The sequence below is a fragment of the Pollicipes pollicipes genome, unplaced genomic scaffold, assembly GCF_011947565.3.
Source record: "Pollicipes pollicipes isolate AB1234 unplaced genomic scaffold, Ppol_2.1 Scaffold_4002;HRSCAF=4701_pilon_pilon_pilon, whole genome shotgun sequence".
In the NCBI taxonomy this organism is placed as follows: Eukaryota; Metazoa; Arthropoda; class Thecostraca; order Pollicipedomorpha; family Pollicipedidae; genus Pollicipes; species Pollicipes pollicipes.
Window position 1 is genome coordinate 5,918,726 of NW_023596420.1, and position 18,468 is coordinate 5,937,193.

The 18,468-nt window shown below is 48.3% G+C and overlaps 1 protein-coding gene across 1 annotated transcript; it reads left to right on the forward strand.

The window, feature by feature from the left end:
* Window positions 1-15,401: 15,401 nt before the first annotated feature.
* On the forward strand, window positions 15,402-17,429 carry LOC119093456 (mitochondrial genome maintenance exonuclease 1). The gene is made up of 3 exons (XM_037216411.1): window positions 15,402-15,418; window positions 16,687-16,877; window positions 17,206-17,429. Exons 1-3 carry the CDS (start codon window positions 15,402-15,404, stop codon window positions 17,427-17,429), a joined length of 432 nt encoding a protein of 143 aa, XP_037072306.1.
* The last annotated feature ends 1,039 nt before the right edge of the window (window positions 17,430-18,468 follow it).

The window sequence follows — 18,468 nt, forward strand, 5'->3', positions numbered from 1 at the left end:
GTTTTTTGACCTGTACGTGAACTCACTTAGGTCAAAGTTTGAGCCTGCTAGGTGATGATCTTCAGGCCAACTAACGTCAAACAAGGTCAAATCCAAATTGGTCTCCTAAGTGCCCCCAAATCCTAAGCACCTGTTCCTAAACAAAAGGTCAAAAGCCCATTTGAGGTCAGTAGCCTTGTTTGACTTTTTCAAGGTCATGGTGACCAAAATCATACAAGACTGCTCTGAGCTTTTGCATTTGAATAAGCGACAAAGATTACGCTAGACAGCATGTTCATAAAATTAAATGTCGACCCGGGTAATCTTAGATCAATGACCTTTTCTGACCTCTAAGACGTCAATGGATGATGTATAATGCGGTTACTACTGTCAAATTAGAAATGAGAACTATAAACTATCCCATACAGCAACCCCTAGAGTAATACATCAGGCTGGTTGTGACCTTGGTCTGACCTTCACACCTGACCTTAGGTCAACGTAATTTGCTCATTCAATATTTGTAGTGCCTAAGAAAGCATATCAGAGACTTATGGCCTCGTCAAACGTCCGTTATTGTATCAGATTGGACGATTCCCTAGAAAATGCCTTCGCTGAAAGCATGGCCTGACTTTGAACTGCCATGGGTCAGTGATCTTACAAGGTACATTTAACGTTTTGATGTTAAAAGATTCGCTATTTAATTGGCTGCAGCCATGAAAAGATTGGCGTGGCTACGCTGTGCCGTTCGGAAACCATTCTGAAAAACCGCGCGCTGATCTCTCCCGAGATGCGAAGTAGTCCGGCAGGTCGGGGTGCTTCTCTCCCTCCTTCCAGCCAGAGAGAGTCTGCTGAACTACGCGCTGTGGGAGTTCGCCTGCTTGCTGCGCCTTGCTGATCTCCACCAGACGCTGCAGTGTGGCGGGAAAATCGCTGAAGATTCTCTCGCAGAATTCATGTACGTCTTCTTGAGGCACAGCGCTGAATTCATCCTGCTTCTGGAGCGGGTGACGTGAGAGGAAGTCGTCCCGCATATTTGGTGTTTCTAGCTTTCTTAGTTCCCGAGAACTCAGGGGAGTCAAATTACCCCCCCCCCCCCCCCACCCGGGCGAGGGGTACCTAGCCGGCCACCCGGGCATGTGTTAACGGTAGTCTCGGTAGACCAAAAGTTACGTCGCAGGTTATCTGCAGGCTAGCAGCCGACGGCTCTGGCTGCTGACTTTACTGTCTAAAGAAAAGTTTTCCTCGTCGTCAAACTAAATCTGGTCCATGAACGATGGGCTTAAATCCTGGTGGACATAGGAACCAGGTGCTGCAGTGCATGCACGCGTTGCAATCGACTGATAAGAGCTTCTGATGCCAGCTCTCTCTACATGGGGGCAGACTGAGCTCTGGTGTCACCAGCTTCAGCAGTACATGCGCGTGTTGCAATCGATTGGTGAGAGCTTCTGATGCGAGCTCTCTCTACATGGGGCAAGACTGAGCTCTGGTGTCGCCAGCTTCAGCAGTGCATGCGCGCGTTGTAGTCGACCGATGAGAGCCTATGATGCGGGCTCTCTTCGTATGCAGGCAGACTGAGCTCTAGTGTCGCCAGCTTCAGCACAGTGGCCTCGCTTCAGCGTCCTCCCATCCGGGCCGACGGATGGGTCTGTGGGGTTCAACAGCAAGACCGATCTTGCTGTTGCAGTCTTGGTCGGGATTCTTTTGGCTCGTTTCCTTGGGCTCACTTCAGTAGTTAGGTTTTCAAGGCTGCCGAATGCGATAAACTGCTGCATATGGCACTGGAACGCGTTTCTTGTTAATGTGTTTCGTGTTTTAAACTACCGTTTAAACTTCGTTGTGTCTTTAAATGCCTTCTTCCTCTGGGTCATAACGGTTGATTACGCTTCGAACTGCCATTTCACTACCGTCTCCTGCATACGATAACATAAAAGAAAATAGTATGGATATGGGCTTCAGAAAAGTTAAGGGAATTGTGCTGTCGTTTCCTATGCAAGCCTCTATTTTAGGAATATATCCTTACGATTTCCTGGAAACTCCCGGTAATTTTTATCAATTGGATCAGATGCAGGCCAGCTGATGTCGCTTTCACGCGGTGTGTAACAAATACTACAACTCTAGATTTGGCCGGCTATGAATCCGGTTAGGCTTGGCCGTTTTAATCGACAACATCGATGAATTCATTATACGGCTTTGGAAAATGTAATGTAAGTATTATCCATGAGAAACACCACGTGGTTGTATAAATTTCATATCACATAATGTTCTAGGTTAAGAGGAATGTGGCCCGTTTGCGTCATATTCGAAAAGAAAAAAATTGTGAAACCCCAGTATCAGTTATGTCGAATAATAGCATTAGGCAGTACCATTGCAGCATCAGTATGTTATGTCCACGAAATAAATCTCAATTATTTCTTTAGAAGGGCTGCCTTTATTAGTATGAGTGAAGTCAGTGCAAATAAATGTTTGCGACTGTTTCAGCACACGGCGTAAGCCATTTAGAGAGAAATGCATTGGTGGAAGTTTATATTTATGTTGTTTAAATCAAAGTCATGGTATGACGGTCAGCCAAATTCGCGTGATAATGGCCCTGTATTTGCATATATTCTTTCCCGAATGGAGTGGTTCAAGCCGTCATAGCACTTATGGCACAATCATTTAGGCCGATCAAGGTATTTCAGACGTTACATGACTCACGCCCTGGAAAAGGCAAGACTTACTCAAAAGGCTTCCTTCCACAGTGATGAACAGGGAGTCCAATGGCATGCAACCCTGCTGGAGAGGCTTACTCAAATACAAAATCTGAGTTTTTCAGACGGATCAAGAAAGCGGACATTACAGATCAAATAGAACGCATCTGATCTGACAGTAAGTGAAAAGTACAAGGGTGGCACACTGCATTTAAGGCCACAACGTATCGTATTTACAATATCCTTCCGAAAGGTGATTTTGGTCGTTTTCTAGTCAATTGCTGACAAATCCATAGGTTGGGCACTTAAGGTCTGCTAGTGATTTGTAGCCGAAGGTTCACTTATACCGGACAGTTAGTTTTTGGTGTTCATCTGCCCCGATTATATATATATATATATATATATATATATATATATATGTATATGTATATATGCATGTATCTATATACATATATATATATGTATATGTATATATACATGTATCTATATACATATATATATATATATATATATATTTATATATATGTATATGTATATATACATGTATCTATATATATATATATATAATATATATATACATATGACCACATGGCGATTTAACATCAACGCTTGAACATCTCCAAAAACGACTGGATCCACGGCTTGCGCACGATGATGTGAGCTGGTCTGCACACATCACCCCATACTTCCGCCAGTACCATTGCCTGGCTTCTCCCCGCTGGTACATTTGTCTCGTGTCGCCATGCCACTGGGTCGCCATGGTCTGGATCCGGTTTCTCTCCGCTAGTACATTAGTCTATCGTCGCTATGCTGCTGGGTCGCATGATATGGGTCCTGTTTCTCTCCGCTAGTACATTAGTCTCTCGTCGCTATGTGGCTAGGCCGCCATCATCTGGATGAGGTTCCGCCCATGTTCTTCAACCTTTTGTGTCGGAAATTTTGCAATTTTCATCTAATCTTTGAAATTGTTATAAAGAGCATTATCACAGAAGACACGGGTTACAAGTTTGCATGCACATGCCTAACAAAAGAGTAACGTTCGAGGATTGAGCCTGTTTTTGATGAAAACTCAGTGCCGGCACAAGGGTACAGTTTCGCAAAACCAGTTGGAGGCGTGGCTGAACAGTGAAACGGGATGGAACATACCCCGAAGATAACCAAAAGTGGGTTTCTCTCCGGATTTGGCCTACTTGCTGCTCAAAGTTGGTGGGGGCACACACCTGTTTTGCGAAGCTTCATCCCTGGGCTGGATCGCCCCAGTCGAAAACTTTGTCAAAGTCCAAGTAAGACCTGCCGGCAAGTAACCTCACGCAGCAATGAAGCACACACATGTATCATTACATTGCATATAGACCAGGACATAGATCAATCGCCTTCCTGATTTCGTAACAGGTAGCAGGCTGACTAATGACCTCAGAGCTGCCAAGATCGATGCTATTTGCAAGCGTTTGCATTCAGTAGTGACCTTGTTCGTTTAACGAGGAGACACCCAGGGAAGGTAAAAGTGTACTTTTTGTCGCCGATTAAATTTTTGGAGGAAAAATTGTTGCCAATAGTGCAGCGCCATATCATATGCCAAAATGGTCATTAAGTCCCCTCCCAGTAGCGTCATCGCTGATAAGTCTATCACCGAGAGTCTCATCGGCCATTGCAATTTCCAATATCATGCACATAACCAAAATGTTCAATCATGCATTGCCCTTCAGTAGATGACAGGATAAATGCTTCTGCTAGGAATGCAGGCGTACCCACCTCAGAATGATGGCATAGCCCAACCACAACAGGCGCTTTCTCTCACCCTCTGGTCTTGCCAGGGCCTCACATTTAAACTCGATCTACGGCTGGATTTGCTTTCCCCGACCGCACAAAAGAACACAATGAAGAGCCTTAATAGCCACGGCAGCAGAATGCATGGCAGATCTCGAACCAGTGGCAAACGGCGCTGGGAATTATGTCAAATATGGGCGCCTCCACGAGGCCACGTCCGCTTATGAAAGTCACGTGTGTGCTTCGAGCCCCATCACGTCATCAAACACTCCTGCATACCTCAGGCATGCTCCAAGCCTGGCGCGACATGTTTTGACTGGTGAGCGCCTTTCGCCGTGACCCAACAAGTAAACTATATCGAAATTCGTCAATAGCTTCACATCAGGCGGCTAGCTCCTTCTGAACAGGTAACCGCCCCCACGGGAGGGTGGGCTATGCGACACTCTCCGTGCGGTTTTCTGAGAATGGCAATGCGGCATATTGTGCAGACTCGCTCAAATCTTTGGTAGCCTCTGCGACATCCATTTCACGCGTCTTGTCACCAAAGTATGTCGCTAGCAATTCTAGTCTCAGAGTAGCGATGTTTTTTTTACAAGCATTACAAAACGATTTAAGGCCGGGGGTGCGGCGGGTGGCAAGCAACGATTCTGTGGACCGCGCGCGGAGGGTTGGCACTGTTAGATGAATAAAACCCTACATTACAAATACTCTCTCCAAGGACTCCAAACAGATGAGATTACATGCTAATGCACTCATAATTACACAAGAAACGGGCCTATTTATGTTTCATGACACTACACTGCATAGCTTCGTATATATGAACATGCAAAAGTGATGTTTGGTTTTCAGGACAAATCTGACCTTCGACTGGGTCTAGTGGGGTCAATTAATAACAGGAGGCTTCTTACCAATCACGAGATCTCGTTAAAGACAGTTCACTGTTCGTTTTTTTGCTAGGCTTTACCTCTCTACCTCTCTTAGTTTGCAAACGTCAGGGAATCCCGCCCCCCACTAGTCCGAGTTACGGAAACCTGCGAATCAAGGTAAGGGTTAAAATTGCTAGCTGCCATCCTTCTTTATTCATTTTATATATGCTGGCATAAAAACCTGCGCATCAAATCATGAAAACACCAACTACTACAGCAGAGCGACACATTTCATTATGAACATAAGAACACTGGTAGAAGCTCAATCAGCACGCCAAAATTGCCCTTTGCATGTAAAAAACATGCAAATCTAAGGTTAGCTGTGATGTTTGCCATGTATGATGTAGGAGTATCAATCCAAATTAATTTCTGGGGCACTAAGCAATATCTATGTCGGGTTGGGCCCCCTTAATGCTGACTACTCCCTCCCAACAAACATTTCTGGCTGGAAAATGACAAAAAAGATGTGAGAAAAAGCTGACTTTAACACAAAACCATCTTCTCAGGAAGTTACTTATTGACCATCGAGCCATGGTTTGCTACCTTCACTGATCATACTTAAAAATTGGCACTCCTGTCATTATGCCACCTACCACATAAACAATATGTATTTCTACTATCAATGTGGACTGCATATGAGGTGGGTTGTATACCTTCACAACATGTACTTAAATGTATGCAGGGGGTGTGCTAATGGTTCCATCAGCACTATTTTACAATTCAATGTTGCAAAAATAGTCATGAAATATGCCATATTTGCATCCATGCAATGTCATACTCAAAAGTACAAATAAAATAGGCATATGAATGAGCATTGCAGAATGAATTATTTTCAGAGCTTTCCTGGTACAGTACGGGTGCTATAGGGAAATACCCAACATTACCCTCAGAGGCAGTCAAGTGCCAACCTTTCACTAACTTCATGGGACAGTTGGACCAGCAGTGCCATAAAACCACTGTTATGTGAAGTAAGGCCCTTGAAAAATAGCCTTTTCAGGTGCCTTCAAAAGGCGTTTTGGATAATCACAGGTCAATTTTATCTTCATCAGATCATCCCATCGACTTACCCTGAACTGTTAATGCCTCTCGTCGCTGAGGACAGGATGCCGAATCGCGGCACCGCCAACGAAGTAAGCGAGGTAAAAATTAAACCCTGGACGGGTATTCATGGCACTGTAATGCGAATGCCATTTGCAAAACTACAGCGTGTTAGAAGGTCACCGCCCGCCTCATATCAGTCGCATCGCAACGGCTTAAGTATGACCTCGAGACCAGATGAATCTCCATATTTAGATTTTTCAGTATTTTATGCTGTCTATTTCGAGACACTGAACTTCGACTGCTAAAAAAGCGAATCGGCTGACCGGCCGGGCACGTCGGAAGTATAACCATTTGTCGCCGACCTGTCGACAGAGAAGCCGACCAACTAAAACCGTAGGATATTTTTGCCGCCGGGTTGGAATGAAACCTGGAAAGGGTACCATGGGTGCCGGAGAGTACAGTACAAAGTCGTTATGGAAGAGCTTGTTGCTGCTGTGTGATGAAGTGTATTGCCATGGAGGCATGATATCTATGTATGGAGACCTTGTGTTATGTTTTATATACGGGTGCTGTATTATTTCGTCTTAGGCCGTCAGCCAGAATTCACTGTCCAACAGCATTTTTGACTCAAAGGCTTCATATACATTTTTCTCGCCAACCTATCCACCAAGTTGGCAGAGTTTGCCACCCCTGGAGACACCAATGTTTGGGTAGTGCGACCCTCTACACGAAAATAGCTTCTTGTTCGCACCCTGAGCTTAAGGCCAGAATACAGCTGGGAGGGCGCTGTGTGACGGAACACGGTTGGGTAGGTGCTGCTGGACGGCTGCCGCCACCCAGGTTGCACGCGTGTGTGCTGCCACCTATATATAATAGACAGTCGGCCGACCACGGTCGGGCGGCTGAAAGCGACAGTGATCGGAAGTAGCAAGCGACTAGTGAGGAACATTCACGCCACCCATGAGCGACGCGACTAGCCGACAAGTGATGCCACCAGCTACAGGCCCAGCATCTCCTCTCAACTCCATCTGCTGGGTGGCGGTCTCTCTCCTTCCCACCCATGGTCGGTCCGCCGCCTGCTGGCCGGTTTGCGCAGATGATCTTCCGAGGCTCACCTACGATGCACAGCACGTGAACTGCAGGCTCAGATTGGCAGAGAAGCTCGCTGAACGATGGCAGTTATGGTCTGTCCACAGTGAGGCACCTCTGACGGTGGCTAACTGCGTTGTTCTCGACTGTCGAGGCGAACGTCTTCCTCAGATGCGAACCGCGGGCCCACGCGAACGCGGGCTGCACCGGGCGTACAGCGGTCTGAAATTCGGGTTAAGATTTTCGTGACCTTAAACACCACCAATGGTTTTTAAAATGCTAACTGAACGGTTTCCGGGTGATAATGGTCGTGACTATCAAATAAAGTTTAAGCGTTTTAGTTTGCCGATAGTATCCTGAGATATCAACGGAGATCTTGGATCAGACATCCCCTTTCATAGATTAACATTTTAAGCCTGGTTTTTTTACATGACCATCCACACTCCTAACCAGCGCATGCCAATGTCTGCCGCGTCGATGCGACTGGGGAAGATACGTAAGTCATTGTTCTAAAGTCACCTGTGATCCTAATTGGCCTGGGAGGACGTGGAAAAAGCATTGATATACAATAGACAATACATCTGCCTGGATAGCCGGGCCCCGTTTCAGTGTCTAGGCTGCCCGGATGGGCTGCCGCTGCCGCGGCTTTTTCTGCCTTATTTCAATGACATAAATGTGAGCTATTTAATCCACCTCATACCCATTTCAATGGTGCTAAAAGCAAGGCAGCTGATCTGCAAGAACAAAAACTACATTCAACAACCCTACCATAAACTGCACCATTGCTGGTTGAATGACCTGTGATGCCTGTTGGACCAGTGACTGTCTCAAATAAAATCCCCATGCAAATGTGGAACAGCGCCCTTATAGGTGATGTTCCATCTGCCGGGCAGCCGAGCTATGATAACAATAATGCATGTCTCAAGGGTGCGTATAACATTTGAGGATAATGAGAACAGTGACCTTGGATGTTCTTTATCAGAGTGGTAATGCATATACTTATATTTAGATTAATCGCGTAAGGTCGTTGACGTATGGCAGGTCAAGGTCAGGCCATGGCTGTCACTGAGGGACTTTTCTAGGGAATCGCTCAACGTGATGCAACAACGGAATGTTAAACGAAGCCATGCCTAGCTGAGCCGGTTTCTCAGACAACAAAGCAATTTAATTTAGAATTACATCCAATTCCACTGACGTAGGATCCAGCATAAAGACGACATCGAGGTGAAAGCCAACCTGCTTTTTTACGCCAAAACTTGGTTTCATGGGATAGTTTCTGGCGTTTATTTTACATATATTTATGACAGGGAACGCAACAGACATGTTACGTGGACTTCTTAAAGGTCAGAGTAGATTACTGACCTAAAATGGTCCAGGTCAACATTGTGTTTTACGGAACATACCGCCTAGCGTAATCCCCAACGCTTATTTGTGCTGAAAGGTAGGGGCAAACTTGTAGGTATTTGGTAAAGCGGCTCCAGCCCGCTGCAGTCCGAATGTATGGCAACTGAAACAACCATAATGTCAAGGTCACGTGCCATGCAGGTTGATTGTAAAAGCGTTGGTAGTTGAGCTGGATGAGCTGGCTGCTCAGTAGCCATGCTCGTCTGGGAAAGTTCGACCTTTTTCAGAACCGAGAAGTGAAAGGACTACGTAACATAGCTTAGACCACGCGAGCTTTCAAGTCTTAGAACAAAAACACCGACGCCCGACGTTGTAGTCTTCACAGGCCATGTGGCGTTGGTCCCGTTGCTCATATTAGGTGGTGGTCGGTAAGCGGATGGAAACGGCAAAACGTTTCTGAAAGAAGCACCTGTGAACGTTTTAGAACGTCAATTCGTGCGTGTAGAACGTAGTCCGGTGGCATGTTTTGCCTACACAATTTACATATAATGATGGGAACGAATTAGTGCTCACATCGCTGTAAGCCGGTGCTGGACAATGGTTTTGGAGCTATGCAAGTAAGCATAATATCCCTTTTTCTCGCTGCTGGCTCTCTTGATATGTTCAGGGAACATCTCCCAAATTTGGCGAGTGAAATTTAATCCCCAGTCTAATTTTTTAGCCGGACAGATACGCTTCGAAAAACTTTCGGAGGCATTATTTCACGACGGCTGTTCTCGTGCGCCAGGCGCCCGCCGCCCGATGTTGCCCCATGAACGCCACTCGGTTTGATCAAAACCGCAGCCTCGGCCATTGATATTCCTGCTTCTAAGACTGCGAGCATGCAGGCTCCAATGCTTTAAAGTAGCTTGTGTGACATGTTGCTCCGGAGCAACGATGAACGCCGTAGTGCAAGTTTGTCAAATGGGGGAAGCGGAGCCAATAAGGTTGACCTAACCTGCCCTCAAATCCTGATGGCTTCCGGATTTTGGTCACTTTGGTCTGCGTCTTTGATGTCAAAACTGGGCTTAAAAACAAATATTTGGTCGGTTTAAAAAAATGTTGTGATATTGACAAACTACTTTTCTCTTGAAGCCAATGTGATCGTAATAATGATGATATGTGAAGATGATGATAAAGATTGTGATGCGTTTAGGACCTATATTGTACCTGCGGTTCAGACACTAGATGCATTTAATTGGCCCAGTGTTTCCTTTTCGCTCATGTACATTTGGGGCGGGGGTTCAGAAGAGCATTGAAGTGGACTTAAGTGAGTGTTCCACATTTGCACGGGGTTTTGAAATGAAATAGTTTTTTAGATCATTCGGTGCAGTTCACAGTTCCGCCCTTCTTGAGATATAAAACGCTCTAGGTTCTCAGCTATTTAACCATGCATGACGTAATAGTAACGCCATTTAAATCCCGCCATCCCATAGGTCACGCACGTTCAAGGCCAATAAGAGTATTTTCGTTGAGCCATTCCGATCTGGCGTCCATTGGTACGATTTCCAACTCTTGGGGCTGTTGGGGACATCACTCGACTCTCACTCGATATTGAGCAAGCTCTGCAAGTTTCAATCACGAATCGCGTTTCGTACTAGCAATGTAAAAAGTTGAACGTGGTTGGTAGTTGTTACGGAAATGAGCCTTATGGTCGAATAGCTTGAGTGGCGTGCCATAACTAAGCATATGGATGCAAATAAACTTATTTTCTACGTGAGGGTATTTCCTTAAACCCACGAAAAAGATGCAAAAGCGCCACGAGGCAGCGACCAAAAATACGAGCACATACCGATATTTGGCATAGCGAACACTTTCAGCACCGCCACTGACATCTTCCGGTGAGTTCAAGTACTACGATATTTGGCATAGCGAACACTTTCAGCACCGCCACTGACATCTTCCGGTAAGTTCAAGTACTACAGTTGGGGGCTGAGGTGGCGATTTCGCATGGCTAGTTTGGCACCATAACGGCATGCAAACGTTCCATGACGCAATTAAGCAGTGACATATTGACAAAACACAAGTACCTGGATTGGGGAATTTTGTCATCTAGAACAATCTCTTCCACTTGAAAATGTACCAACGCTTATAATTTCGTTGATTTCATCACATCTGATGTCTGTTTCAACAGCGTCGAATGTAGAACATTACCTTAAAGTCAGCATTATGGAGGGAGGGGCTGAGGCACTTCGAAATTATACAAAGTGGCACCATTGGATGAACGTCCTCGTTTGTGTTGCCCTTTTGTTATTTTTTTATCATTTTGATCCGCCCTATTTAACGCAAAGGAAACCCCTTACCTTTTTCCGAGCAAGGAACCCAGCGGGTAAAACACTAGGAGCACATTTCCGTTCCAGCCCGGGGTGCCTACCGGCTGCCATTCTGGTGAAATAGGGGCTGTGTGTACGTGTGGGCCTTCCTGACAAAACTGCACGCACATTGGTCGCCTGCCTGATGCTGGGGGCCGCTGACCCGGAAACTTGTGCCTGGATCGACGCAGGGGCGCTCAGTGACGTAAAACACATCCCTTATCGACACAGCTGTCCAATGATTGGCACAGAGTCTCAAGTTCAGCATAGCGGGCCTCTGGCTGAAATGGGCTGGAGAGCTGTAATGAAACCCCCGACTGACTGAAACACGGACCTGACCTTCTTTTGCCTCATTGTGCACTCTCATCGTAAATGATCATATCCACTTTTATTGCCAGAGGTCCCCGAGCAACGCAGGAGGCCCTCTAGCGCTCCGGGTCCAGTCTCTGTCCCTGCTCAGCAAATGCTACCGTGGCCAACTTAGAGTCCCTTACCGACCCAAACTACCTATTTGCTTGGGCATCATTGCTTCTGGGGTCCCGACCAATGTTAAAAGCGGGTCCCAGCCTTGTCCTCGTTTGGGAAATGGGTTCCCAGGGCTCAGAGCGACACGGAGCCGACTGTTGGTTGCTGATGGTATCTGACCAAAATAGAGGCCTTTATCGTCCTATCGCGTCCCCTGGGCCACCTAAAAGAATATAAATCGAAACCCGTGGGCTGCAAAATGCGGCAGCTTTTCAGAGCACAGGGTGGTCCAGATAAAAATAGACGCACGTGTTCACCAACAGGTGTATTTGTCGCACAATCGTGGCTGTGGTGGTTATGCAGCGCGATCCAGCGGCAACGGATGATAATCAGGTGATATTTCATTAAGATCTATTTAAATGTCTTCCCGTGAATTACACACCCTTTTTAAAAAGCGTTTCCAAAGAAGGACAGCTAACATTTATTAGAAATGTGAAGTCATTCTTCGACAGAAAGCAAATTAGCATCTACGAAATATGTCGACAAATTCTTTTACATTCTACTGCTTGAAAACACAAATTCCAAGTGGCTCAAATCCAGGCAGAAATTGGGTTCTGGGGTAGATTAGGTCAACCTTTAAGGTGTAGCCCCCCTAACTGATTTTAGAAAATGGCACCCTTGTCCGCAACACAGCTGCGTCTGGCACCATGACAGAAGATTGTGGTCTCGTCCTAGTCCTACAGTGATGCCAGGCGCAGACAGCTGATACAGATACCTGTATTGTAAATACTGTTTTGGCCGCCGGTTGGCTCAACGTGTGAACTGTACACACTACGACCATCTTTACGATCGTTGCACCGATACGGCACCCGAAGCTGTCGCCTGCAGGTTGTAAATCTTTTGTGTGACGCCTAACAGGCTCAGGCGCACAATTTTCTTCGTGCCATGTTAGTGTGAAAATGCATCTCTGTGAAAGCAAATGAGATTTTAGTCAGTCCTAGCTGAAAGCCAGATCCAAGGCCTTGGAGCCTGTGTTTGCCGTTGTGGACTTCATCGTGCGTTAGTATAGTTCAAAATAGCGGCAGGGGCTGACGACCCCTAACAAACCAAGTGCAGAAGACAGCATACCAATTGAAGCGCTACAGGCTATACATTCGTATCGCTAAGCACTCCACACTGTGGTAACAGTCTGGCTGACTCTGTGTGGCAACGGCATGGCAGCGGTCGCACGGCGGCCCCACAACAGCTGAAAACACATGGCTCTGCCACCTGCAGATTGAGACGAATGTCCACGGGTCCATGCGGTCAATGCCACAGAGAACGCAATGCCTTCCAAACCACGCTCCGGTGCGATCGATGCATCATGGCGACCTGGCAAGCGCACAAAGCCCCGGGCTTAAATTCGCGTTGCATGGGGTCGACGATGCATTGCTGCTTGTGTATACTGTGCCGGGGTGCTCGGTGGTCGATAATGATAATGGTTCGATACCGACACATGAGGCACAGGAAACTTGTTTTCTTGTTTTCATCGACCCCGATGAGCTCCATAGAAGTCAACACTACTTGTGCGGTGACATTGCAAGCATAATTTGACCGACTCCGCTACCTGTCGTCCGTCCTTCCTCTCCTTCTTATCCCCACTGTCAGCAGGACAGGCCACGTAAAAGTGGAGCGATGCTGATGGCTCACCAGCGCTATCCCAACAGTCAGAAGTCAGTCTGTCCACAGCTCAGCGCGCTGTGTGCGGTCCCGGCATTGCGCGTGGCCACTGAGGTTTCACTGGCAACAGCAGCGACGCGGGCCGACCGCCCGCCGCGCCAGCCACTCGCTGCGTTGAAGTCGCGGTGAGACCGAGTGAAAGACATAGCTTATGCCCCGAAGCGGCCACAAGGGTTGATCAAGTCCTTGCCGGCATGCGTACCTACCAGTCTGCGTTTACTGAACGTAAACATGGAAATAAACAGGGAGCTGCAGGGTGGAGTCGTGGTATGTTGTCTGACCCTGGATTGTCGAGGAGTTTTTCGCCCAAGGGACGAACATTAACCCTCGCAATTAAAACTAATACAGGGATATTCCCAACCCGGCACAGATTCTACCTATCCAAAGACAGGGCCTCCTGTTCCATAAGAGGCCTTTTGGTGCAACGATAAGCTTCCTGATTCAGACGGGAATCGGAATCCTTCAGATTCACAAAGCGGGGCTCCAAATCCGACAAAAAGCTTCATGTTCTCAAAGCAGGGCATTCCTATCCAGAGAAGCGGACTTCTGACGCTTAAAAACGGCCCCCCTGGCCCAGAATAGTGGCCTCCTTGATATGAAGAAGGTGCCCCTTATCTAGAACAGGGGACTCCTAGTACATTGCAAGACATCCCAAGCCAACTAATGGGCCTTCTAAGGCAACAAAGTAGCCTCCTTAATACAAATTGGGTCTCCTGATAAAAAACGGGCCCCTTCATGCAGGAATTGTTCCTCTGAGCCCAAGTTAGTACCCTCTAGCTCAGTTATGGGGGCCTTCGTGATCGGAATTTTGGTAAGGTGTAGCTAAGAAACCTTCAGTTTGCGCAAAAAGAGCCTCCAGAAATTTTGGGTGGGCAAAGCGTTTTCTTGCCTCCGCTACCAACCGGCAATGGAGGTGGGCATGTGTCCCCTTTACCGCCCCCCCCCCCATCCCCCTCCCCCCCCCCTGCTGCGCCGCCCCTGACAAGTACTCACGTGCTGTGGCGGCGAAGTCCAGGTGTGGCGACGGCCGTCTCGCTGCTGCCGAATGCCTCGCAGGTAGCGCTAACAGCGCACTCCAGCTCGCGGGGCGCAGCACGTGCTGCAGTGCCGGTCAGCCGCGCTAAAACGGCGGAGGGTGCGCCGCCCTTGAGCGCGCAGAGACGGCCGTTCTCACCGCACGTCGTCGCCGGCAAGCGACCGATCGGTCTGGTTGGTTCGCAAGCTGTTCGGCAGATGGCTCTGCTGCAATATTGCATGCCGTTGCAGCAACAGGCAGCAGGTCAAGGCGTGACGAAGCAGCAGAAAGCGCATGATTGCATGACACGGCACTTACAACCGTTCTACTCGATGGTAGAAATCAATGCCACTATAGAAGTGTCTGAATATGATGAGAAAATGTTAACTAGCAGAGAAACAACATTTGGGTACTCAAACGGACTGGAATTGGTACGTTATCAGTAGCAATGGAGGCACTGAAGTAGTGCCTGGGCTGACATAGTAAGCAGCTAACTAATACATGGTACGCAGCTGACTATTACATGGCACTCAGCCGACGCCAGGTATTAATGGCTCGATCGAGAGATTGCATCGGCGATGTCTCGGACCTCTGTTCAATATCTAACAGTGGTGCAACAAACACGTTTTGAACCGTGTTCTCCACTTGACGCCAAATTTGCAACTTTGCTCATACAACTGGTACTAAAAGACTATGATAGCGTAATTGGTTGTGTTTGTGATTGTTTATGGCCGCAGCACGACAAAACAAACCACAAAAAACAACTAAGCAATACAGGAAGTTGAAATTTGGCACGCAATTTGGTATCTAGCACTCAGACATTTGTAGCGCAGTAGCTACAAAATAGGTCGTTAACTGGTACCAAAAACGTGTGTTCTACGCGCGAATATTGCGGTAGTTCTGCGATGACAGGGACGATTGGGACCTTGGGCGATTTATAACAGGGTAAGTGATGGGTGACCGACGCATCCCAGGCTTACACTCACCACTCACCTGAAAGTTGAATTTGGCTGCGAGAATGTCACAGAACTTAGTGTACGCTGTACAGTGGCGTAACCAGGATTTCACCCAAGAATGCCTTAATGGTGGTATGGGCGGCTCTCCAGCCGAAAGGGCTCATTTCTTCGCTGAAGAGATTCGAAGGGTTTCGGAATGTAGGGCATTTTTAGCCTCACCATTTCATGTGAAACCTTTTGGGGGTATGTTCAATGTTTTGGATGCCCCATGGCTTGTTACTTATGAGTGGCATATGGGTGCCTTTGACTGTCAAGAAGTACTGGGCCTGGGGTCTGAGGGCTACTCTGCAAGAATTTCATCTATGCACCAAAACCTCCTGGTTGGTATCTTCCCTGGTTAGAGAACTCCACCTAGTGCACTTGTGTATCAAACACAGGCCGGATGTACTTGCACATAATTTTTCAAACCATTTGGGCTAGGAAAGTTGTTTGAGAGTAATTTTGCCTGAAATGGTCTGGGGACCATTGCAAGTCCTTGAAAACTGGCGCTGTAAAATGTGGGTGAATGGTGTTGCACTTCCAACTGCTTAACATGCTGAAGTGATCCGCTCTAGCTCCGATCCTCTCTACATCCATTGAGAGTGAAACAAAAACAAAAAAATTAATTTTAGTTGGCTTTGATATCTTCAGGTGGTAGGCTGTGAGCCCGCACACCAAGCTATTCACAAAACACTCCATAAGCACAGAATGTTAATAAGTATTGTGTTTTCACCAAAATATGTCACCAAATTAATTATTCCATGAAGCATCACCATAAAAGTGACATTAGATAAAAAAATGATTACCAGTCAGCATATGGTATGCTCACTGTACGCTCTTCGATATGCTATGCTGACCAGTTTACAAAGGCCAAGTGTGAAGTTGTGATAAATACATCATCTCTTTTCACAGATGGCTTTAGCTGGAATCAGAAACAGTCTGTGCAGACAGAGGGCCAGTGTCTGCTCACCAGACATTCCCTGGCCATACCTTGCCACACCTCTTCATAAGAGCATCAGGCAGGCCTCCTCAAAACGCTCTATTCCACGTTACCGGTTTGAGCTGGAGAACCGGCTACTGTATGGTGAGGTGCTTCGCCGGCCGGCCGGCCGCGCCACCACCACTGCCGCCGCTGGGGCCGATGCCCCTGACCGAGCAGCAGCAGCGGGGGACGCAGCACCGGCGACTGGCATCACTGTGGTCTCCCATTGTGGCTTCCTGGCCGGTCGGTCCGGCGTCACGGTTAGGTCTCCGGCGGCAGCGGCGGACGGCGGCCTCCGACGCCCTCCTGACCGCGCCACCGCCCAGCTACCTGTACCCAGAGGAGCAGCAGGAGGAGGAGCAGGGAGCCAGACCGGTGGAGCCGGCCAGCCGCCTGGTCAGCGTTACGCGCGTGCTGCAGGCCACGATGAGCGAGGAGAGTCGCGCCGCTCTGCGCCGCTGGGAACTGGCCATGGTGAAGAAGCACGGCGAAGACGGATTCGCCGAAATCAAACAAGGTTAGCTGGCCTTCGGAGACTCCGCACCAGGAATCTCCTCTACGTCGGTGAGCAGCCGTTGGTTGTGGTTTGGTTTTAGTCTCGATAGGACGCTACGAAGTGAATGTGGCTGACGTGTCATTTATTGGTTAAATCTGAGTTGTTTACATGTCATGTGGCCCCACTAGTTCTTTTTGCGAATTGATTTATCCTCCATGCTGTTGTCACTAGAAGTCTACGCAAGTGGTGTCACTATCAATCAGTGGAATCAGCACCCCGTTCGAAATGAAGGCAAAGCCGACATGCCCTGCTCACACCCGCCCGGGCCGGCCCTCCGCTGCCCCGCCAGCCATGCTAGAGACGGGACGGGAGTGGCACGCGGCCCTGCACGCCCACCTGACTGGCGAGGGCGAGGTGCGTCAGCTGACGCCGACGGCCGACGGCTTCTGGCGCAGCGTGCGTCCCGTGCTGGCGCTGGTCGACTCGGCCCGTGTGGCCGCCTCCGAGCGTGACGTCACACACAGCCCGCTCGGCTACCACGGCGTGGTCGACTGTGTGGCTCCCTTCAGGTGAACGACGGAGCGGCCGCACGCTGCGCGGTGTGTCCGGCGGCCTTCTGACGACCGTCATTGCGTTGGCGGGTGCTGTGGTCCATTGCGTTGGCGGGTGCTGTGGTCCATTGGCCCATTAGTCACTTGACGCCTGCCAAATTGTGCGTAATCCCATCTGTTGTAATCGCATGATGATCCCAATGTGACCCGTGATGAAGCAGGACGGGGCCAACTGAACACTGATGGGGCCGGTTAAGACCTCGTAGGTCTGTTGTCGGTCTCACGCCAACCACGCCCCGTCATCGTTGTAACTGATTTGTAAAGTGTCGGACATTTCGGTCAAAGTGTGGCAGTCGCGGAAGCTGGGCGTGGGAAGCGGATGTTCTCTAGGGAAATGAAACCATTGCATTTTATTTCCAGATTATTGGATTGGAACACTAAGATTTGTGTGCATTATGTTAATAACGTCAACATCCTGGTGCGGGCTAGGTGAAATGGGTAGCCGTGTCCTAATGTTACTGCTCCATTTCAGTAGACAGTTAAAATTGTCCGCATGCAATTTTTCACCTGCCAGCAGATCAGTAAAGACTGAAAGAAACGACATACCACTTTCAGGATATGATCGTTTTGATAAAACTGAAGAAGTATTTGGGGGAAAAAAATAAGTGTTCCTTCCTACGATACTTCGATTGACCGTCGGCTTAGTTTGAGTCTGTAAAAATCACATCACCCCGCTCGCCGAAATATTTGTACTGTGAGGCCGAAAATGTTCTGGCGGTCGGGAAACGGAAGTCAAATCCCACCCTGGCAGCTCGCGTGCCAGAAGCCGCGCTTTACGATTCGTCTTGACGGTCATCTGATGATAGGCCGACACAGCCCAGACGAGGATCAAACGTGGGGGAAATATGAGGGGGGGGGGGGGGCGGCGGCACCTCCATTTCAGCCCCACGGCCGTTTGTTGTCACGCCGCAGCCTCGGTAGTGTGTGGGGGGGGGGGGGGGCGGCAGCACCTCCATTTCAGCCCCACGGTCGTTTGTTGTCACGCCGCAGCCTCGGTAGTG

What these genes read in the sequence shown, in the direction of transcription:
- LOC119093456 (XM_037216411.1), top strand. An exon ending in ATTCGCCGAAATCAAACAAG is followed by an intron (nt 16,878 to 17,205) that starts GTTAGCTGGCCT and finishes CTGCCCCGCCAG; the next exon opens with CCATGCTAGAGACGGGACGG.